This window comes from Hipposideros armiger, unplaced genomic scaffold (assembly GCF_001890085.2).
Source record: "Hipposideros armiger isolate ML-2016 unplaced genomic scaffold, ASM189008v1 scaffold_716, whole genome shotgun sequence".
NCBI classification, from domain to species: Eukaryota; Metazoa; Chordata; class Mammalia; order Chiroptera; family Hipposideridae; genus Hipposideros; species Hipposideros armiger.
In genome coordinates, this window is record NW_017732066.1 from 671,246 (window position 1) to 692,033 (window position 20,788).

Consider the following 20,788-nt stretch of genomic DNA (forward strand, 5'->3'; position numbering starts at 1 on the left):
TCAATCCAGATGATACCACCTTGTGCCAGAAAGTGTGCTGAACCCCTTTATTCCAATTTAAAATATGTTTCATGGAAAGGAGTATGGGTTCATAGTGGTAAAAAATCCATATCCAAATCAATGTAAAGATTTCGTTTCTCTAGCAAGTTAAGTTTCCAGGTTACAAGTAAAATGACGCCAGCAGAGCCTCAGTTCTGCCCAAGGCCCTGCTCTTAGTGGGCTGTCTCACTAGTAACATCCCTCTGCTTCCCGCTCCCCTGTAGACAGGAAGATGACGTAAGACCTCTTCCCACTGTGAAGGGATATTCCAAGGACAACTCCTATTTCAGGGGCCAAGGTTAATACTCCAATTATAGGCATTTTGCATTTGAAGTTTGGCCACCTTCCGCCTGATGCAGCTGGCAGACACTGGTCCTGCGGCTAAAGGCTGGCTCTTCACCATGTTACCTGTAGCATGAGACACAGACACTGCCGCATGCATCGTCACCATCCTCACAAAGAACTGTCAGCACATAATTACTAAGTGGATGCCACATTTAAGGCACAGGGAGAGGCACAAAGATGGTTAAGAAAAGGTCACTGGAGTGATCTACACTTTTCACATCTCTTGTCTCATTTATATTTGATCTTCCCTCACCTCAAGTGGGTAGGCCGGATAGGAGCCATTCCTGCAACCTGCCCAGGCTGACACCCCCCAAAGTCACCTGACCAACATGGTACAGAGTTAGTCTGAGTTGCAGTGCTCTTCCACAGTGCCTTGGGGACACCCCATTTCCTGCAAGCTCCCAGGTCTGGCCTGCAAGCAAGCCCAGACTTATCCCTGATGACTAAAACAGGGGACCCCTCTGGGAGGTCTCCCTGCCCCTCCACCCCGAGGCACGCTTGCTGCTCCCTCGGCCCTGTGGGGAGCTTCTACCAACCCTCATGTGCCCTCTGGTTAAATTGAGGACAAGAACCAAGTCACATCTGTCTTCATATCCTTGGTGCATGCCTGACACTCAATACATGCTTGAAAAGGCTGGCTGGGTGAAAACATTCAACAAACTCATGGCTAGCATGGGACAGTTATGAAGGGATTTGGGAAGTACAAAGTACAAAGTAAGTCAGGGGTGACAATAAAAATGTCGAACAAGTGTCGCGTGGGCACTGACCAATCAGAATGGACAGTGATTGCGAGTGACTGGTGAGGCTGACAAGTGTCACAGCTGAATGTCAAGTGCCAGCTAGAACTAGTATTGGCTGTTCACGTGAGACTTCAACCCAGTTCCTCCTCTGGATATACTGCTCAGGAGCTGTGTGACCTGGAGCAAGGGGTCACTTTTCTAAGCTTCAATTTACTCACCTATAAGAATAATAAAAATAACAGGACTTACTTCATAGTCTTGTTGTAGAAAAGTGTCATGACGCACGCTAGACATTTTGCCCTGTGCCTGGCATAGATACAGTTGATCCTCATTAGTCACACTCTATATTTGTTAATTTGCCTGCTCGCCAAAATTTATTTGTAACTCCAGAATCAGTACTTGTGGAGCTTTGCAGCCATGTGAGGACTTGTGCAGAGTGGCACAAAATCTGAGCCAACCGACATGCACATCCCCAGCTGAGGTCAAACAGGGTGACAACTCCACTTTGTTGTTGGTAAACAGTCTACTCAGTGCCACAGGTTTACATTTTTTGCCTTTGTTGGTGATTTCAGCATTTAGAATGGCCCCAAGCACAGTGCAGAGGGGCTGTCTGGTGTCTCAGCGCAGAACGGCTGTGACAGGCCTCGCAGAGAAAATGCATGTGTCAGACGAGCGTCACTCAAGCCTGAGTCACACTGCTGTTGGCTGTGAGTTCAATGTTAATGAGTCGACTAAGTATTAACTCTTTTGCTGCGATGTTTGGATATGTTTTCCTGTGGCTTGCACTATCAACAACAAAGATATGGTGTATGCCATGTTGTGTAACACTTTGTAATAAATTTTTTATGTCATCAATGCCATTAGATTCTAATTTATTAGATTCTAATTTATTCTAATAAATCTAATTGATGCCTCTTAGTATGTTTTGAGTATTTTTTGCTAAAATTCAATATAACGGTAAATTTATTACAATATAACAAAAGTTTAAAATGAAAATAATGTCACTGGTGTACAAAACAGCTCAAAATGTTATTAAATGCATAAAATATCAAAATATCAACTTTTTATATTTTGTGGATTTTTGACACATTTTGGAAAAAAAATCTTGAAATCAATCAACACAGTGAGTGAGTTAAGTAAGGTGTCTTTAAAGAGAAACACACATCAACAACGTTACGTCTTGATCAGCTGAGGAAAATGTTGTGAGCAGGGGTAGCAGGAACTTAACTGGCCCTGCATTTATTTCTCCAGGAGCAGTGGTTTGGTATTCACTACCTCAGTGTTTGTGGAGACTTTATAGAACCCAACTACTGGGAATAATAACGAGAATAGACTGTAGGTAAAAGTCCACTGTCCATTTGTGGTATGGGGCAGGGGACACAAGAAGCTTTGCCTGACCCTCTAGGAAGACTGACTTGGTGCCAAAAGAGGCTCGAGGAATCACCAAGGTATAAGACAACGAGCTTTGCCGAAGCCTTCACCTCTGCTGCCCACGCCCGCCCAGCAGGACTATCAGTGGAGAGGCCGCCAAGGTCCTGCTCACCCATCAGAAAGCGGACTCGGTACAGGTCGGATTTCTGGAGCAGGCGCCGGAACTTGGCCTGTGTCTCGGTCACTTCGGCACCCTTGTCACTGGCGCTGGGCTTGTGCTGTAGCACCGCATCCAGGTACAGCACTGCAAGGTGCGTGTGGTATTCTTCCTTCTGTAGGAAACGGGCAAAAGCACATGCAGCGTTTGCAGGTGGGAAGCTGGGAGGGCGCCCCGTCAGCAAGCGCTCAGGGGGCCGGACCACGCGGCGGGCAGCTGGGCAGATTCCCAAGGACACGCAACAGAACACATCTGTTGGATTGAAAACCGCTCAGGGAAGGTGAGTTTCAAATCTATGGGGAAAATATTGGGTTGTCGGAAAAGTTGTGATGCATTTTTGTAATGAAAAACATAGAAAAAAATACGTCATGACTTTTCTAACAACCCAATACAAAAGGGCGATTTCTCATTTTGAGAAGTAAGGGCCACAGGATTTAAATATTCTCCCAAAGGGTGCAGCTTCTCTCATTTCCTTTAAGAAAAATAACAAGGAAGGACTAGTGGAGAGAAATATAAGCCGAGTGGATGAGAGACGGGACAGGGGCAGGGGGTGTTAAAAAAAAAAGTTACATATTCCTCTCGTTTCCTTCACAAACCTCCAGTTCCCCCTGCAGACCATCAACAAGTACAGGCTGAGCACCGGGGAATGTAAAACATCACAGAAAAACCGTCTGCCAACAAGTGTGATCATCAAATTTCACCTCTTCAGTCAGTGCCATGATCCTGGGCCTTCATGCCTTGGTCTGAGCTCTGAAGCCTCACCTGCAGTCTCTTGTCTATAACCAGATGTTCCAGATATTTAACGAGAGCCTTAGGGTAGTTCTGAAGGCAATGGAGAATATCATCTGGATTAAAGCTGTTCTCCTGCTCGTCCGAAGGTCTCTTGGTGAAAACTTGAACTCCAATCTAAAAGGAGAGCAGCGCAATTGAGTGAGTACGCTTTTCAAAGTCACCATCTTATCGTTATCCTGAGCACTGCACATTCATGCTTCGGGTAAACTCATTGTCAATACATATGGCGATACAGAAAAATAGTGCAGCATGGAGCCCAGACAAAGCCCAGGCAGTGAAGACAGGAAAGGTGGCTAAGCTCTTGAAACTTTCCTCGTACATCCCTGTGGATTGATTTTGAAAAGATTGGAAACAAAAGAATGAAACATATATTGGTAGCAAGTGTTGACAATCCACAAAGCAAAACTTTGTGATATTAAGGTCATCCAAAAATACAATGGTCACTCACTGAATAGTAAATGAGAGAATAAAGTGCTGAACACTCAGTCAACTTGGCTCTCCCATCACTGACACCTGCTCTGTGGATTACTACGTGAGAGCCATGCTGGTCCCTGACAGGTTTGCAGTCCACCTGCCTGTGCCTGCCTAAGGGCCCACACTGCACAATTCCACCTTCCAAGGGCACTTACATGCGTATGCTCTAAAACACACTGGCACACATGTACACGTACACGTACACACACACACACACACACACACACACACACACACACACGAGGTCCAAACATGAGCAAAACCAACTATAAGATCTTGGGGAAGTTTCTTAAGCTCTCTGAGCCTGTTTCCTCATCTATAAATGCCCACCTCGTGGGGTTGCTGTGATGTTTAAGAGATGATATATGTCAAGGGGCTGGCACACTACTGGGCAGAGAATTCTGCACCTGATGTGCTGTCATTATCTACCAGCACTGGGAAGAGTCCCATGCTTCCAACAGCATTAGGTCCATGTGGCAGGGGTACGTGAGCACTGTCGGGGTAAGCTGTCCATGTGTGTGCACAGAGGCAAAGTGAAGCTGGCGTGAAATGTGCGTGAAGCGTGGGGGCTCTGACCTCGCAGTTAGGCAGTAGCACGGAGAACATATTCCAACTCAGATTTCAGAGCAGCAGATGCAACACACAGAGGCACAGTTACAACCAAGGTCCTGCACCAGAGAGCTAACTTTGTCTCTCCCGGGGAGCCAAGGGAATGTGGACGTTTTTAACAGTGAGAACTGAAATGCTTTCTCTTTCCCAGTCATCTTTGGGGCTTTACTTAGGATTCTGTCCCTCTGTCCTGAGCATGCTGTTCCCCCTAGAGCCAACAGCCAACAGGTGCTTTCTCATGGATGTCCTGTAGCGGCCTCCAAGATGGGTGAGCCCCGCTCACGGCCGCCCTCCTTCTGCCAGGCCCACAACTTCCACATCAGGGGTGGTGGGGCAGACACAGGGCATAGCTCTGCTGCCGTGGCCCAGGCCTGTCACCAAACCCTGTGGGCAGCCATCTGATCCTGCTCCAGCCCACAGAAAACTAAAGTGCCAGACTTAGTTAGGGGTGGTGGTTCACAAACATACTTTTTTCACAAGATGCTGAGAATGGGGCCTGGCTATCCTTCTTGCTTTTCTTTTTTTTTTTTTTAAAGATTTTATTGGGGAATTGGGGGAGGGGAACAGCACTGGGGAATCGGGGGAAGGGGAACAGACAAGTTGTGTCCTTTTGTTCTTCAGTCTAGCTGTGGAGGACGTCGCTTCACTGGCCCATGCTGGTATTATCATTGTGCTGACAGCTGCTCATGGCGGTTCTTGGCAGCTCACACCAGCTGCCGGCCACTCATGCTGGCTACCAGCCACACATGGTAGCTTATGGCAGCCCACTACAGTAGGGGCTGCAGCCTATGCCATCACCTGTGACTCACGGCAGCTCAGCCCAGGTCAAGCTGTTGTTCACCATCTTAGCTGTAGAGGGCAGTGTCACTGGCCCTCATGTGGGATCTGAACCAGGGCCCTGCTGCTCAGAGCTGGCGTCCCAAGACAGCTCTTACCCAATGCGCCACTCGGACGGCCCCCCTTCTTGCTTTTCTATTAAAGTGGTCTGTCTGTCCGAGACAGAGGACGCTGAACAGTGCATCTTGGAAGCAGTGAAATCTAGAACTTCCCTAAGAGCTGGGATTTAGATGGCTCAAGGGCACATATTAAAGGGAGCAGGGGCCGGCCAAGTGGCTCAGTTGTTTAAGAGCATGAGTTCTGGGCAACAGGGTCATTGGTTTGATTCCCACATGGGCCAGTGAGCTGTGCCCGAACTGAGCTGCCGCTGAGATGATGAAAGCATGTGCTCTTAGCAGCAAGGTTAATGGTTTGACATGTGTATGGGATTGTGGGCTGCACCCCCCTGCAACTAAGATTGAACATGGCACCTTGAGCTAAGCAGCCATGAGCTGCTGACACGGGTGGCCAGATGGCTCAGTGTGCAACAAGGTTGCCGGTTCGACTCCCACATGGGATGGAGGACTACACCTCCCCCCGCCCCCGGCAACTAGACTGAAAGCGGTGATTGAACTTGGAGTTGAGCTTGCGCCCTCCATAACTAAGATTAAAGGACAACTTAACTTGGAGCTGATGGGTCCTGGAAAAACACAATGTTCCCCTTCCCCAACTCCCCAACACTGTTCCCCTCTCCAATTCCCCAATAAAAATCTTTATATATATCACCTTGAGGGGTAAAAAGTATAACTATTGCACTGTGTTGTAGAGCTGAAACTAATTCTAAAACATGTGTATTTCACAATAAAAAATAATTTTAAAAAATCTTTATAAATAAATAAATAAATAAAGGGGGAGCAAAGAAAGCGGACAGAGAGGTTGAAGCGTTGCTTGTTTACCCACCTAAAATCGAGGTTTTGTCTGTTTTTACCACTCCCCACTCCCCCAAGAGTATGCATTTACAAAGCACAAACCTCCTCACTTTTCTGCAGGACCCAGTCAGCATACTTCCACACTAGTGCTTGGTCGGAACTGTACGTAAGGAAATCAACAATGTACTCGTACAGGTCTGAGCGAGTGGAGTCCTGAATATCCCCATTCACAATGTCCACCCACAGCTGGAAAGGAGTAACAATAAAAAGAAATGGAAGGTCAAAGTCATGTACCTTTTAGAATCAGCTGTGATAAGCCATATGTTTACTTACTTGGCCTTTTAATACTTAAAAGTAATAGGACAAATTTTAAGTGCTTAAATCAATTTTAACTTTTTTCAGAGAAATAAAGAAATGCAGAAAAAGTGATCCAGAAATTCAAGAAAATAAAGTACCAGGTTCTTTTTCTTTCCTTTTTAATGATATCGCAGTAACACAAGTAGTAAAGATAATGTATAGGAAGAGATGGAGGTATTAAAAAGTGTTTCTTCATGAAAAATGATCCCTGACAACATCTCAACACAGAAGGAATTCACCTACATCCATTAGCTAGGCTGTTTCCATCTTCTCATCCCAGTCCTTCTTGATTTTTGAAGTCCTTTTTCAACTGATAGTCAGATACTTCGCTTTCAAAAACTTTGCTGATTCTGTCCCCTAGTGTTCCGACGGTCTTTTGCACAGGGTCTCATCACAGACTCTAGTAATCAAAGGCCTCTGACATTTCATCCAGAAACTTCCCCACTGTGTAAACTGAAGCTTAATTTCAGAACCCCAGAATGAGGCACCATCACGGGGATGGGGTTGGGGCGGGGAGAGGGGCCAAGAGAAGTGGGGGAACAGAGGACTGCACTGCACTTCTGAACCTCACCACCAGCAAGGAGACCAAGAAACAGGGCAGGCAGCATCAACTCTGTAATTGTGATACCAACACACCAACATTTTTATGGTATGAGTTTCTTCAACTTTGAATTCCCCAAACCAAATAACCTAATCATATATACATTGAAATATGTCATTTTTTAATTGGACTGTCGGAAAAGTCATGACGTATTTTTCTGTTTTTTGTTGCAAAAATGCGTCATGACTTTTCCGACAACACAATAGAATTCTGCCATATATGGAGGCTTATTTCGTATGATTTCAATTTTGCAAATCTCTCAATATCTACCTCTGTTAATATTATTATTACACTTACATCAAGCTGTAATTCTTAGAATTATATGATGTAAATAAAAATTTTACCTTTGACACCCAAATCTACTCTTAGCATGTTGACGGAAACCCAATTTTTTTTTAACCTATTCTGCAATGATGTTACCACAATAGTTTAACCAAATACACGTGTGGCTTTGCCAAAGTCACGAAGTTGACTTTTGCTTGGTGAATGTTGCTGACATCTTGGCAAGTCACAAAATGAAACAAAAAAGTTACATGAGGAAAGTACGATATAAAGGATACCAACGGATGACACCTAACATAAGGGGGACAGTCTTCTGAGAGTGTGAGACAGAATCAGTCATACAATGTCAGATGCAAGACAAGGGACAAGACTGACACTCAGTGCCATTTCAATTCAGGCTCTACATTCCTGCAAGGAACACTGGTTCGAATCCCAGCTCTGCCACTGACCAGTGGGATGACCCTGGCTGAATGACAGGCCTTGGTCAGCTATAGTTTTGTCACAGGCGACATGGGGATAATAATTTACCCAGCTCACTGGCAATAGTCATTGTCATTAAGTTATTAATATCACAAATTTATTAACATTAAAAGAAAATTATAAACTAAGTGTTATTCACAGTTTTAATTTTCTGATAAGGCAGAGATGTCCCTATGCCTTGTGCCTCAAAAAAAAATCATATTTTTATTTCTTGGATTTTCAAAAACTAAATCTTGATAATGTTCTTGAAAGAGATGTAAAGACAAACAAAATAAACTGTTGGCCAACATTTCTCAAGGAATTCACTTTCTAAAAACGGTATTAATTTTGTCCTGTAAAAAAGACTGTAGATCAGGCAAAAGTGGTCTCTATCAATTTGTGGGGGTTTTTTTTGTTTTTTTTTAAGTAACACCAAGTTAAACAGTACTGATTTTTAAATAACGCTAAAATGCCTCAACTCACCTGCACTGCAGCCGTGTCTTGGTTATTATAATGGTAGAGCAGTCCCAGGGCAAAATACCTGAAAGAAGCAATGTGGTAAGTACCCCGCTCCCCACCACCTTCTGGGGCGGCACCCACACAGCACCACCCCCGCCCTGGTACCCACCTGACACCCCTGGCCCCATGTTCTATTCAACTCTGAGTTCAACAACAAATTTCAAACAATAAAAGGATCCTCATTTCTGTTTATTTACTTATGCTATTAAAATGTATGCCCTATCAATTTCCAAACAGGATCACATTCAAGTCTAAGACAAGCTGACAAATAAAACTGTAATTATACTATGAAAAATCACATTTGGAATTGCTTTACAATCTGCATCAAATATTACCATAATTTCCTACCTCTTCAGTTACCCATTATTAACCCAATATTAGAAGACTTTGGAAGGTGTGCTGTTTGAGCTATCACTGAAAGAGTATGAACATGAATGATAGCAATAGAGACCAACAGTATCCAGGCATCGCAGAGAACAGAACACCAGGGAGAGTCCTTGGGGAGGCCACCCAGAATTCAAGGACCCGAGTTTCAATTCAGGCTTCAATACTTATGACCTGTATGATCTTGAGCAAGTTGATTAGTTTCCCTGGCCCGCCATTTTTCTCACTCGTAAGTGGAAAAGATTAGCAATGACATTGGCATTGCCTGGGCACTGAGCCATCCCTGCCCTCCAAAGTTCTGTAGGGGTGTCCCACTCCTGGTCCTCCTCCTTCCCAGCAGGTGACTAGAGCAAGTGACCCAGGGGGTGTCGCATTTATTTCCTCAAACAGCAAACTCTCAAGATACCAAACTGTTTGCTGGAATCCTTCTCTTTTCCTCAACCTCTCAGAAAGTTACACTGAGTCCCTGGCACCTACCATCCCGAGTCATTACCAGGAGGCATCAGTGCATTTCCTGGCTCCTAAACCAAACAACTGCGCTCCACAGGGTATTGGAGAAATTGAGGGAACCTGCCGGAAGAGCCAGCACCCACATGGAGACCGTGTTGTCTTGGCATCTCAACGGGATTGAATGATGTGACCATCATGGTCCCTGTGGGATTTCTTCAGGACGTTTGCCATTTCAAATACATAACAGAAATCACAGGCAAAGAATCTTATGCTTAACAGAGTTTAGGGGTTACCCAACATTTTTAAACAAAAAACCCCTGAGGCCTAGAAGGGCTCAACTCCCTGACCTCCTGCCCAGGATGAAGAAGCTGCCAGCACTTATCACACCAGTCACTATAGATGACGTGCCCTGTGCATAAGGCACGGGGTGGCCACCTACACACTCGTGCATATAGCGAAGGCAGAGTTCTAAGCCATAACCTTTATCAACAAGACCAAGAAGCCCCCCACTTTAATCTATTTATCCACATATCTCTACCTGCTCTTCGGTCATCAGAGGCTAAAGTGCCCTATTAGTGTACCGACATCCATGTGGCATCTTCCACAGGAGAATCCTACATGGGATATAAGGAAACTTAAGCATCACTTCATTTACTAACAAGGGCTAGGACTAGCTCCAAAGTGTATTCTCTGTCATTAAAGAACTGGCATGAGAGCTAGCACCCTCCCAGACCCCTGCAGTTGGCCTGCAGAGCATGACGAGGGTGATCTAACCTAAGTGGCGCTGGCTTGTCATGATGATTTCAGGGTAGTCCCTGGATGAATCTCTTGGAAACTCCAACACACTGGCCCCATCAGCTTCACAGCAGTCTCCCTGCTGGGTGGGGAAGGGCCAGGCACAAAGCCCCCGGTGGTATGTGGGAGGAGAACACTCACTTTTTGTGCTTCTCTAGCCAGGCAGCGCTGTCTGTTAGGAGACAGGAGTTCTCGGTGACCAGGAGGTCCAGCAGACTGTCGTGGTCAGCCTCTGCGTACAGCTTGAGCAAGGCCGTGTCGATGTCTTCTTTGTAGCCATTTGCCACCTCTGTGCTGCGGACTTCGTTCAAGTAGCTCATGAGGAAGCGCTTGCACTTGGCCATCTTCTCCTGGTCCCCCTGGGTCAGCTGGTTCAGGTCTGCATACTCGTGGAGGGGAGGGTGAGACCGTGTGAATGAAGAGCAGGTTGGCAACAGGAAGGGGTAGAGAGAGATCAGCTCCCGGACATCAAGCTGGCCGCTTCTGCAATTACAGTGTCAAACTAAATGAAGCAAAAAGAGAGAGAGAGTACACATAGGCACACAACAACAACACTGGAGGGGTGTGCACATCTGTACACATCTGCGGGGAGCGGGATATCTGGGTAGGCACACCAGAGTGACCATCCTAATTTGCAAGCGTGGCAAAGCACTGCTGAACTGTGTGCCATCGCCTTGTTCCAAAAAACAATTGAGGGGATGACAGTGAAAGACTCGCACAATCACTGTGAGGGTGGACTAGCAGAACAGCTGAATGCTAAATCAGTACTGGGCTCCCTGTAAACCCGGCAAAGGAAGAAACACAAGGGAAACACAGCATCACTGTCAGATCAAAGGCAGATTACAGTCCTTCTGGAACCAATGTTTTCCCTGGCACTAAATTAAAAACAGGTTTACTGAATGGTCCATAAAGAAGGGACTTTATAGGAATGTCACTTACAATCTCCTCATCCACGATCTTGTAACACAAGACACAGAAGCATTTGTGTGGCCATTTCTGGAGTGATTCTTGCGAGCGTTTTGGAGCATAACGTAGCACACAACTCAAATGGCCAGCACAGGGCCCTCACCTCCTGAGGCCCAGAAAGCCACACCTAGTGACATGCCATGTGTACTTCATTGTGGGTCCCTCTCCCATCTCCTCCCTCCAGCCTGCTGTCCTGTCTACAATGGTAACAATTAATGGCGGCACCACAGAGCTGTGGATCTCAACCCTGGCCCAGGATCAGGCCTGCCTGTGAGAAACCTCTCGAGCAAACAGAGCAGGAATGCCGTGCAGACACACTGAAGGAGAGTCTCTGAGGCAGGATCCGGGATCTGTACTTCCTGTGGCGGTCACTGCATCTGCCTTTCTTCACGCTCTGATTGGCTCTCCTCCACTCTCCTGGCTTCCTGCCTCTGGTCTCCTTTCCGCTCTGTTCTTAACCCCCTGGCCCTCTCCTCACCTGCAATGGTTTTGTACTACCCATAGAATACAGTTCAAAGCTCTTAGCATGGCATTCCAGACCTTTCCTAAACAGACTTCAGACCAGGTGACAGCTTCTGCTTCCACTGTCCCTCCCACCCTCCTGCACTCAGCTCCACTCAGTTTCTCCTGTTCACAAGTCATGCCTCTTAGCCTCTGCTGTTGCTGTTCCCTTTGCCTAAAGCAGTGGTTCTCCATGGGAAGCAGTGTGTATCCCTGGGGACATTTGGCACTGTGTGGAGATACTTCTGTCATGACTGGAAGGTGCTATTGGTACCAGTGGGTAGAGGCCAGGACTGCTGCTACTCATCCTACAGAGTGCGAGAGCTCCCGTAACAAAGGATTATCCAGCCCCAAATGTCAACAGTGCCACAGCTGAGCAACCCTGCCCTAAGGTATGAGTCTCCATTTGGGAAATTTCCGCTCATCATTTAAGGTCCAGGACAAATCCCGATGGAAGTCGGAGCTCCGCAGTGCTCCCACCCACTCCTGTCACACTGCACGGAGATGGGGTGCTGTCCTTCCCTTACATCCTAGCTCTCAGGCACGGCCCAGGTCTGCTAAATGAGAGAAGTTTTGACTCTGACTGGATACATGAACAGGCTGCACAACTCCTAGAGGAGTAGACACACAGCATGTGTCTCCACGACACGAAGGATAAACAGGTGCTCTCTTTGCAGCCAACCATGATGAGTCGGCAGGTGTGGCTTCTAGCACTGAACTGAGAAGGATCTGAGGACAAGTCCCAGATCAATGAGGAAAAAACAATCATGAGTTATTGATAATGTCTGCCGTGGGCATGCTTGTCTTAGCAGCTTCTTCTTCAAATATCAATTTCCTCAGTCAAAGTTTTGACAAAAGCTAAGCAGCAATCAATTTAAAGGTAAGCTATTAAGTGGCTGAAGTATGAAGTATAGGAACCTTATTAATGACTGACAGGTCCTACGTTTATCCTCTTACAAAATCAGTGACCATTCACCTAGTGTCTCAAGTTAGCCCACGAGAGAAGAAGATGTATTGGGAGAGACCCATGACCCAAGCGAGGAGGCCTTCGACACTGCAGGCGTAAGACAAGATATGACAGAAAAGAGCCTCGGCCCAAAGGGACAAAGAATCTATTTAAATCCCAAAACTACTGATCTTCCCAGGAACAGATGACAACAGCACAGAGAATTTGCTGAAGTAAAAGTTATATAGTGATTCAATAAGTAATTCTTTCTTGACTCTACAACCAATTTTGTGACAGAGCAAGAGGTGAGGGTCATGGTGGGTGACGGCGCGGCCTGGGCTGTAGGAAAACCCCTGAAGAACGGGCTGTGGACAGCAAGCTGCAGAGGGGCTCTCTGCTCTGCCTGCCACTGGGACATAAAGGGTCTATTCAGAAGCTTCAGCACATCTTATCTTTTCGATGGCTCTAAACTGTTGAAAATCTATTCTAGTTGGACACTGTGAAAAACCTATCCCACAGGCAATGCTTCAGTGGGGTATTTAAAGACTATCAGAGCCGGTTTAACTTAATCTTCTGTAAGGTGAGCTGAGCAAGCAGATGAACCACCATGGCCTCACTGAGCACACCAGCCTGAAAGGAAGGGCAGCTGAGAAAATGGGACCGCAAAGATGTGGGTGAGGGGGACAGGGGAGGGCAAGAGGGTCCCTGGTTACAGGAGACCTCCATCAGAGTAGGGCAGCTTCTGGAGAGAGCTAACCACGAGTAGGCCACCTACAAAGACTTTAGAGCAGCGGTTCTCAACCTGTGGGTCGCGACCCCTTTGGGGGTCGAATGACCCTTTCACAGGGGTCACCAGGTACTCGTATGTGGGCATATCTGCATGTGGGCCTGGAGACAGATAGAGGAGTGGTGTCTCGGTTCCTAAGACCATCAAAAATATGTGTTTTCCGATGGTTTTAGGCGACCCCTGTGAAAGGTTGAGAACCGCTGCTTTAGAGGAAGAACTGTCTTCATAAGTCTTCCCAGAAGCACCTGCTCTTTCTCTAAACTTACAGCTTCTTGTAAAATCTCTGGAGAAAAGGAAAAGTGACAAAAAAGTACTGGCGACATTTGCTGTTATAAACAGTCCTCACCATTTCCACCTGAAGCACAATCTAACCACAGCAGCACTTCCCATCACAGCATCACAATGGGAAGGGGGGTTGTGACCAAAAAAGGACACTCGGAAGTCTTGCTACTAACACCTCAAATTACCTGAAGAGCTCTTTAGCTTCCAGGAACTGAAGTTGTGCAAACTGTATAAAACCCGCCTGCTGGAGGATCCTTCTGTACATTACCTGTAAAGAAAGACAGGTTTAATCTCTTAGAGATACATTGAAACCATCACCAGGGTTGAATTTCTAATCATAACCCAGGCTAAATGTTAATTACTACGTAGAACTTTGAAGTCACAAGGTAAAAATAAAAAAACAAGGCATATCTGAAATTAGCTTCAGTATATACATATATATATGTGTGTGTGTGTGTGTGTCTCTGTGTGTACACATACATATATATATATATATATATATATATATATGTCAATCAACACCTCGTTCTTGAGATAAAGTTTTCTATTTCACTATTCTTCCTTCTTTATGGATGGTTTTTAATGAACCCCAGTCCTTCCCAAATGCATTCCTTTATCTTCCATTCTCCTCCTCGTTAACTTGCAGGGTGTCAATGATTGCTTCTACTTCCAGTGGACTAGACGGATATTAACAACCCCAGTATTTCTGACAGTCTAGAAGCCACTCCACTGGAACTGACACTTCCCAACAGCACTTCTGGGTGCCCCTCAGAGCACAGGGCCAATACCATTTAATAAATTAACAGAGAGATAAATAAGCGTTCTAGCCCACACTGAAGAAACGCTGTGTATTCTCTCTCCTCCTGGTGACACACCCCGCATGCACACATTACAGTCTGGGAATTCCTGTAATAAAGGTGCCGATTTATCTTTGTTTAATCCAGTATTACCTACAACACCTTGAGCACAGAGCCCCTTTGTCCTTGTAACATTCGGCAACAGCAAAAACACACTTTAGGAAGTTGTCTGGTGGGGTCTCTAATTCCATCCTCCCCCAGTATCCAACTAGGGCAGTGTTAGAGTTTTGTCCATCCTGTATTTGAAACAGCTTTTGGACCTGTCTCTTTGCTCTGTTCTTACTGGTTCCATCACCACAGCCCAGGTCCTCATCACCTCACAATTAAAGACTCTATGACTACAGTTCCTCCACTTTCTAAGCCATCACGCTGTTCTAGAAGGCAAGGTGTATATATTATCCACCTTGGCACCCCCCACTCCTAGCATAATACCTGCCGTGTAGTAAGCGCTTATTGACCTGAAGATCTATCTGATCAATTTTTGTGACATTCTACTTTGTCATTCATTATCTCCGTTTTACAAACAGGAACATTCTGCTCAGAGGTGTTAAGATTTTAGCCCAAAGTTACTAAAGCAGTAAGTGGTTGCACCAGGGTTTAAGACCAGACCTTTCTGATTCAAGAGCCCAGTTCTTTCCACTCACTGACTCATCCAGGTATGCAGCAGGCACTTAGTGCTGTTACCTAGTGAAGAAATGAGGAGAGCGGCCAGTCGGCATCTAAGGCTATCACTCCCGTTCCCTCGAACCAGCTCTGAAAGGGGCTTTCGCTATAGTTTTGAAAAGTTCTCAAACTCCTTTAGAGAGGTCAGAAAAGGCAGGCTGCCTTTTCACTTCTCTTCTTTCATTTCTCTTCTCACCACTGGCTTTGATCTTTCTTCCCGGACATCAGTCATTTCTGACCTAAAAACTGGCCTATTTATACTGCCCAACACTAAATACACAGGAGTGTGTCAAAGTTCTGTTGCGTGAGGATGCCAGTTCCATTTCTGCAAGGAGAAAAAAATAAAGACCCTCCACTTAGCAAAAAGGATGAAAAAGACCCATGAGCTGCGGTAGAAAAATTCTCAGTGACACCCAGGCTTGTTGATGAGAAATCAGCTGAATAACAATTTATTTCTCATGGCAGTAGAATTCATATACCCCTTCCTAAAGGGAAATAAAAATGACTTTTGCTAACACCCCCAGTCTCCACGAGCATGGGGGTTATTTTCTGTATTAAGTCTGGGAATGCTATATGTAGACATGGAAGAAGCATGCAAAGAGATTCCTTCATCCTGGATACAGGCACCTGGATGTTGAAATCATGGATGAAACAGAGACCACCACTGAATTTGACCTAACAATACCCGATCAGAAATTTCATCAAGCACAGTCAACTCTTGGTTCTCTGAAAGTGGCTGTCTCCTTTCCAGATTGTTCACTCTGACTGATGCCGCTACTTGCGCAGGTGATGCTGAGCTACAAAACCTGGAGCCAGGGGGGCCAGCAGGAAAAGGACAAGAAGAATGGCTACATGAGTAGGACAGAGGACAAGAGAGTCTGTTTAGCTTCCCGACATCAGAGCTAAGCCAACAATGGAAGCTTCATCTTTCTTTCTAACTTACTAGTTTGCCCTTCAGTGTAAGATGGCTATCAGAATTCCCAGGTGAAGACAGAAAATTGGCAAGACAGACCTCTAAGTAGTGCCACTCTAAACCTACTCTGTACAAACACTGAGGGCCCAACACAAGCCAGGAGGAAGAGGTCGCAATGTATTCTGGGAGCAACATGAAACTATGTTACTAGTATTATATTTTTGTTTGTTTGTTTGTTTGTTTGTTTGTTTTAGCTGAGCCATCCTGCTACCTGTTGGCAGCTCAGCGGCTGCTCAGCTCGGGCTGGACTCGAACCGCTGTTGCTCAGAGCTCAAACTCTTGAGCGAGCTCTTAACCAACTGAGCCACTCGGCCGGCCCCCACTAGTATTATATTTTTGAATTGAGATTTCTAACTTTTGTGATTTGGGGAACTGGAAATTTTGTGGAACAGAAGGTTCTATTTTAAATATTTCTAAACCTGTTTTCAAGGCTGCATTGTCTAAGTGAAATGTCACACAAGGGATTCTGGAAGGAAAAGTCCTTTCAAGCACTAAAATGCCTTGCTTTATGGCCCCTCCTTAATATGCATTGCCTAAACACAATAGAAAACTGCTCAATGAATGGAATATTATTCGGCTTTAAAAAGTGAAGAAAATCTGACACATGCTACGACATGGATGAAACCTTGAGGACATTATGCCAAGCGAAATAATCCAGTACAGAGTTTCAGTTCTGCAAGATGAGAAGAGTTCAGGAGATGGATAGTGATGATAGTTGAACAATAATATGAATTTACTTAATGCCACTGAACTGTAAACTTAAAAATGGTTAAGATGGTAAATTTTATGTTATGTGTATTTTACCACAAGTTAAAAACAAAAACAAAAAGCAAGCAAAACAATTGGGATACAAAACCAAAAATTCACATTTATAACAATACAAAGTGACAAGGCATGCCCACAAACCCAAAAGTACAAGCCGCTGGGGACAAACCACCAACTACAGGGCCTGGGTGGCATTAGAAACTGTGGGAAGAAGTGGAGAGAGGAAAAAGGGGCCGCGAGGCCTTGTCAGCCAGTCACCAAACTTCTATCAAGAACCTCTAGAAAGCTTGGCAGGCCATTTGAGAATGGCAGTGGAAGGGGACATCCCAGCTCTAGTTTGCCAGTAAGTGCCAACATTGAGAAACTGGGCTTTTCAGGCAAAGAAAAAGTCCTTTGGGCATTCAAGCAAAAAGACCAAGTCACTACAAGGGAAAAAATTCAGACTCTCATCAGATTTTTGACTAGCAATGCTTCCTGCCAAAAGATAACAGTGGAACTTATTTAAGTTCCTCACTGAATGAGAACATGAGTCAAAGATTTTACATCCAGTCAAACTGGCCTTCAAGTATAAAGCCTGCTAATAAACTGTTATCAACATGCAAAAACTCAGGGATAGTGTTCCCAGGTGCCCATCCTGAAATCCCTGCCCAAGGATCACTTCAGAAAAGCAACGGACTGGAGTCAGCAATGTAAAATTGTTGGTGAGCATTCAATACACTTTTAGCCATGGAACTAAGACCGATCAATGTCAGGGAGATAGTATAGTATGTGAAGGCTGTAGGCTCTGAAACGGTAAAGACAATATAACCATCAAAAAACAGGGAAGGATAGGGAGATTACACAAATAGTACAATATACTTGCTGCCTGTCTTACAGGAACTAACTGGGAATACATGGGTATTACCTTAACACGGATACTGGGGGAGAGGAAGGAAAAGGTGTCAAGGAGGTTACTAGCTAATTTCAACTATTGCTCAAAGTGAGAAACCAACAGACAACAGGAGGCCCACTCCAACAACAACAACAACAACAACAACAACAACAACAACAACAACAACAGAAAACCAAAGGACTTCTACAAAGTTAATACTATTTGGGTAATCATTAGAACAAAACTACCAACCCTCACACCAAAAGAAGAGAGATAAAATAGGGAGGAAGAGAAGTAGGGGGAGGGAGGAAACACAGTGAAGGGCGAGAAGGAATTTAGGCTTCTTTGACTATACCACTTTGTTTTGTAGATTTGACTTCTGAATTATGTAAATATTTTACATAATTATAAAACAAAATTAAAAAGCAATCGCTATAAAACAGAAGTCAAATAAAACAAATGAACCTAACTATATATTATAAAAGAGTTGATGGCAGAACAGCATAGAGAACTGTCTCAGGTGACTCTAAAACAGTTTAAAATATGACTGGTCAGCCCTAGTGGGATTTCCCCTAAGGGTAAGAAAAACGCCAAGACCCAGAGGTTTATGGGACAATTGGGGAAATGTGAACACTGATAGGACACTATCTTGAAGGAACTAAGTGCTGATTTCAGGGAGTTATATTGATGGTACTGTGGTTACATTTAAAAGGTGGCATCCTTGGGCTGGCCGAGTGGCGCGTTGGTTAAGAGCTGGCTTGGGACGCCAGAGGGCCCCAGTTCGGATCCCACATATGAGGGCCAGTGACACTGCGTAGGTTGCAGCCCCTGTGGCAGTGGGTTGCCATGGGCTACTGTATGTAGCCAGCAGCCACAGTGAGCGGCGGTCCAGAAGCCGGCGACTGAGGTGCCTCGCCCTGGAAGAGCGCAATGATGGTGCCAACTTGGGCCAGTGAAGCAAAGTCCTCCACAACTGGACTGAAGAACAAAAGGACAGAAACTTGTCTGTTCCCCTTCCCCCAATACCTCAATAAAAATCTTTAAAAAAAAAAAAAAAGCAGGTATCCTTGTTGTTTAAAGATACATACTGAAAGCATTACAACTCATCCTTAGAAACACATATACACTCAGGAAAGTTATCTCTAAACCTTTTTGTCATTATTGTCTGTTTTTTTCTCTTATGGTTCTATTTTAAACCAATAGCTTCTGCTCCACAATTCATTCCACCAGAGCATTCCACCTGTCTGATGACCAGTTAGTTCAAAGCTCTGAATCACCCCTTCTCCATCCTTCATATTTCAGCCCAGGTATGAGAAGGGTACGAGGAAGAGGAAGAGAACAGGGTCTACCTAGGACCTTGAGGAGGGAAAAGCTTGGAGCTGAGGACCAAACGGATGTGTGCTACATGTTAACACACACAACTGTAGAAGCACAGAGCAGTTATTAGTTCTGTCTGGAGGAAAGGAAGAATTCAGAGAACAGCACACATTTAAGCAAGGTACTGAAATGGTATTTTCTCGAGTACGGAAACACACTCTAGTAAGAGCAGAGCAGAAATAACAAATAAAGCACAGGGGGAGGGCGGAGAGGCGTGTGAATGCACATGGAACGTTCCACTAAATGTGGAGGCGAGGCATGCGGGGTAAAGGGGGCTGGCCCTGATTTCATGTCCAGAGGCAAAACCATCTCACTTGTCCTGTCTTCCGGTCTGTGGATGGTGGTACTGGTTATTTCTGAATTGTTTTATGGATTAAAAGATGGCTTAAAATGCCTCGCAGTGGGCTTACCTATTGTGTAGGGCTCAACAGCTATTAGTTCCCTGTGTCCTCCACCTATCAGGCAGAAGGCAGGGTGCGGCCATGTTTCAGAAGGGTGACAAGAGGGAGGGCAGGAGGGCACAGAAGTGGGCTGGGCTGGATCTTGATGGACTTCAAGGGTGTGGACTTTACCTCAGGCAGTGGGGCACCCACCGATGTACTTTAAGCAACAGATTTGGTCTGTATTTTAGAAAGATCATCCCTGTCGTGGCGTGGAGAATGGACTAGACACATGTGAGAGAGGCTGTTAAAATCATTCAGGCAACATAGGAGAAGTGTCTGCATACCAGCAGTAACAACGGACACTGAGAATAACAGCTGAATTCTAGATAATTCTAAGGGTGTGTCTCCTGGGCTGGATATACATGTGTGGAGCAACAGGGAGACGGCAGGGAGCACGTTAAAAAGGAAAAAACTCAACTGGGATATCAGATTAGAGAGCAAGGTGACTCCTCATACCCTCTACTTTCAACTGCATATCTCTGCTCTTGGAAAAAAAGAGGGGAGAAAAAGCAAAACTCAGACAAAGAACCTTGAAAGCTTCTTTAAGAAAATGTCACACACTTAAAATGTACGCGTGTGTGTACAAGGAGGGGGCACCCCAACATGTGGCCCATCTAGACATCTAACACATCCACAGCAGACAGCTCACGGGGCTTCATGTTACGGGAAGAGAGAGGAGATGAGAGCAAGGCCGGCAGAGGCAGGTTTCAGACCCCATGGCGGTCAGATCTCCGTCTGATCTCGCCCCTTCTCAGCACGGCTTGCTCAGCACAGCCGGCCCTGAACTGGATAGCTCTTCCTTTTGCTTTTGCTGCCCCCTGCCGAGTGCTAATGGGTAGGTCTTACTTTAAAAAAATAGGAACCATCAGTTTTTCACTTTGTGAGGGGTGTAAATGTCTATTACATTGTTTTGTACACCTGAAACTAATAAAAAAAAAATAGGAACAAAGATGAGAAGTTTTTCAATATTTAAATATAGAAAAGACACCCTTTTTTGTAAAGTACACATTCTGTCTTTCACTGTCAGAATCAACCATTTGCAGCAGCATAAAGCAACTGAGGCCAAAAAGCATTATTTCATTCCACAATAATCACACAGCCAGGTGAGAGTCTGACCGAGTGGTAACAATCAAGAGGATTATTCATTCATGAGAACTTTTAATGATCGATTTGGATAT

General features: G+C 45.2%; 1 protein-coding gene across 2 annotated transcripts in view; it reads right to left on the reverse strand.

The window, feature by feature from the left end:
* TGFBRAP1 (transforming growth factor beta receptor associated protein 1) overlaps positions 1-20,788 on the reverse strand; it is a 67,061-nt gene that overhangs the window by 9,965 nt on the left and 36,308 nt on the right. For both annotated transcript variants that reach the window (XM_019627166.1, XM_019627167.1), the window contains exons 5-10: positions 13,847-13,929; positions 10,321-10,662; positions 8,515-8,572; positions 6,435-6,578; positions 3,475-3,618; positions 2,668-2,827 (exon numbers count right to left, since the gene is read on the reverse strand). In XM_019627166.1, coding sequence (XP_019482711.1) covers positions 2,668-2,827; positions 3,475-3,618; positions 6,435-6,578; positions 8,515-8,572; positions 10,321-10,662; positions 13,847-13,929 — 931 coding nt within the window. The remainder of the gene's footprint in view (positions 1-2,667; positions 2,828-3,474; positions 3,619-6,434; positions 6,579-8,514; positions 8,573-10,320; positions 10,663-13,846; positions 13,930-20,788) is intronic.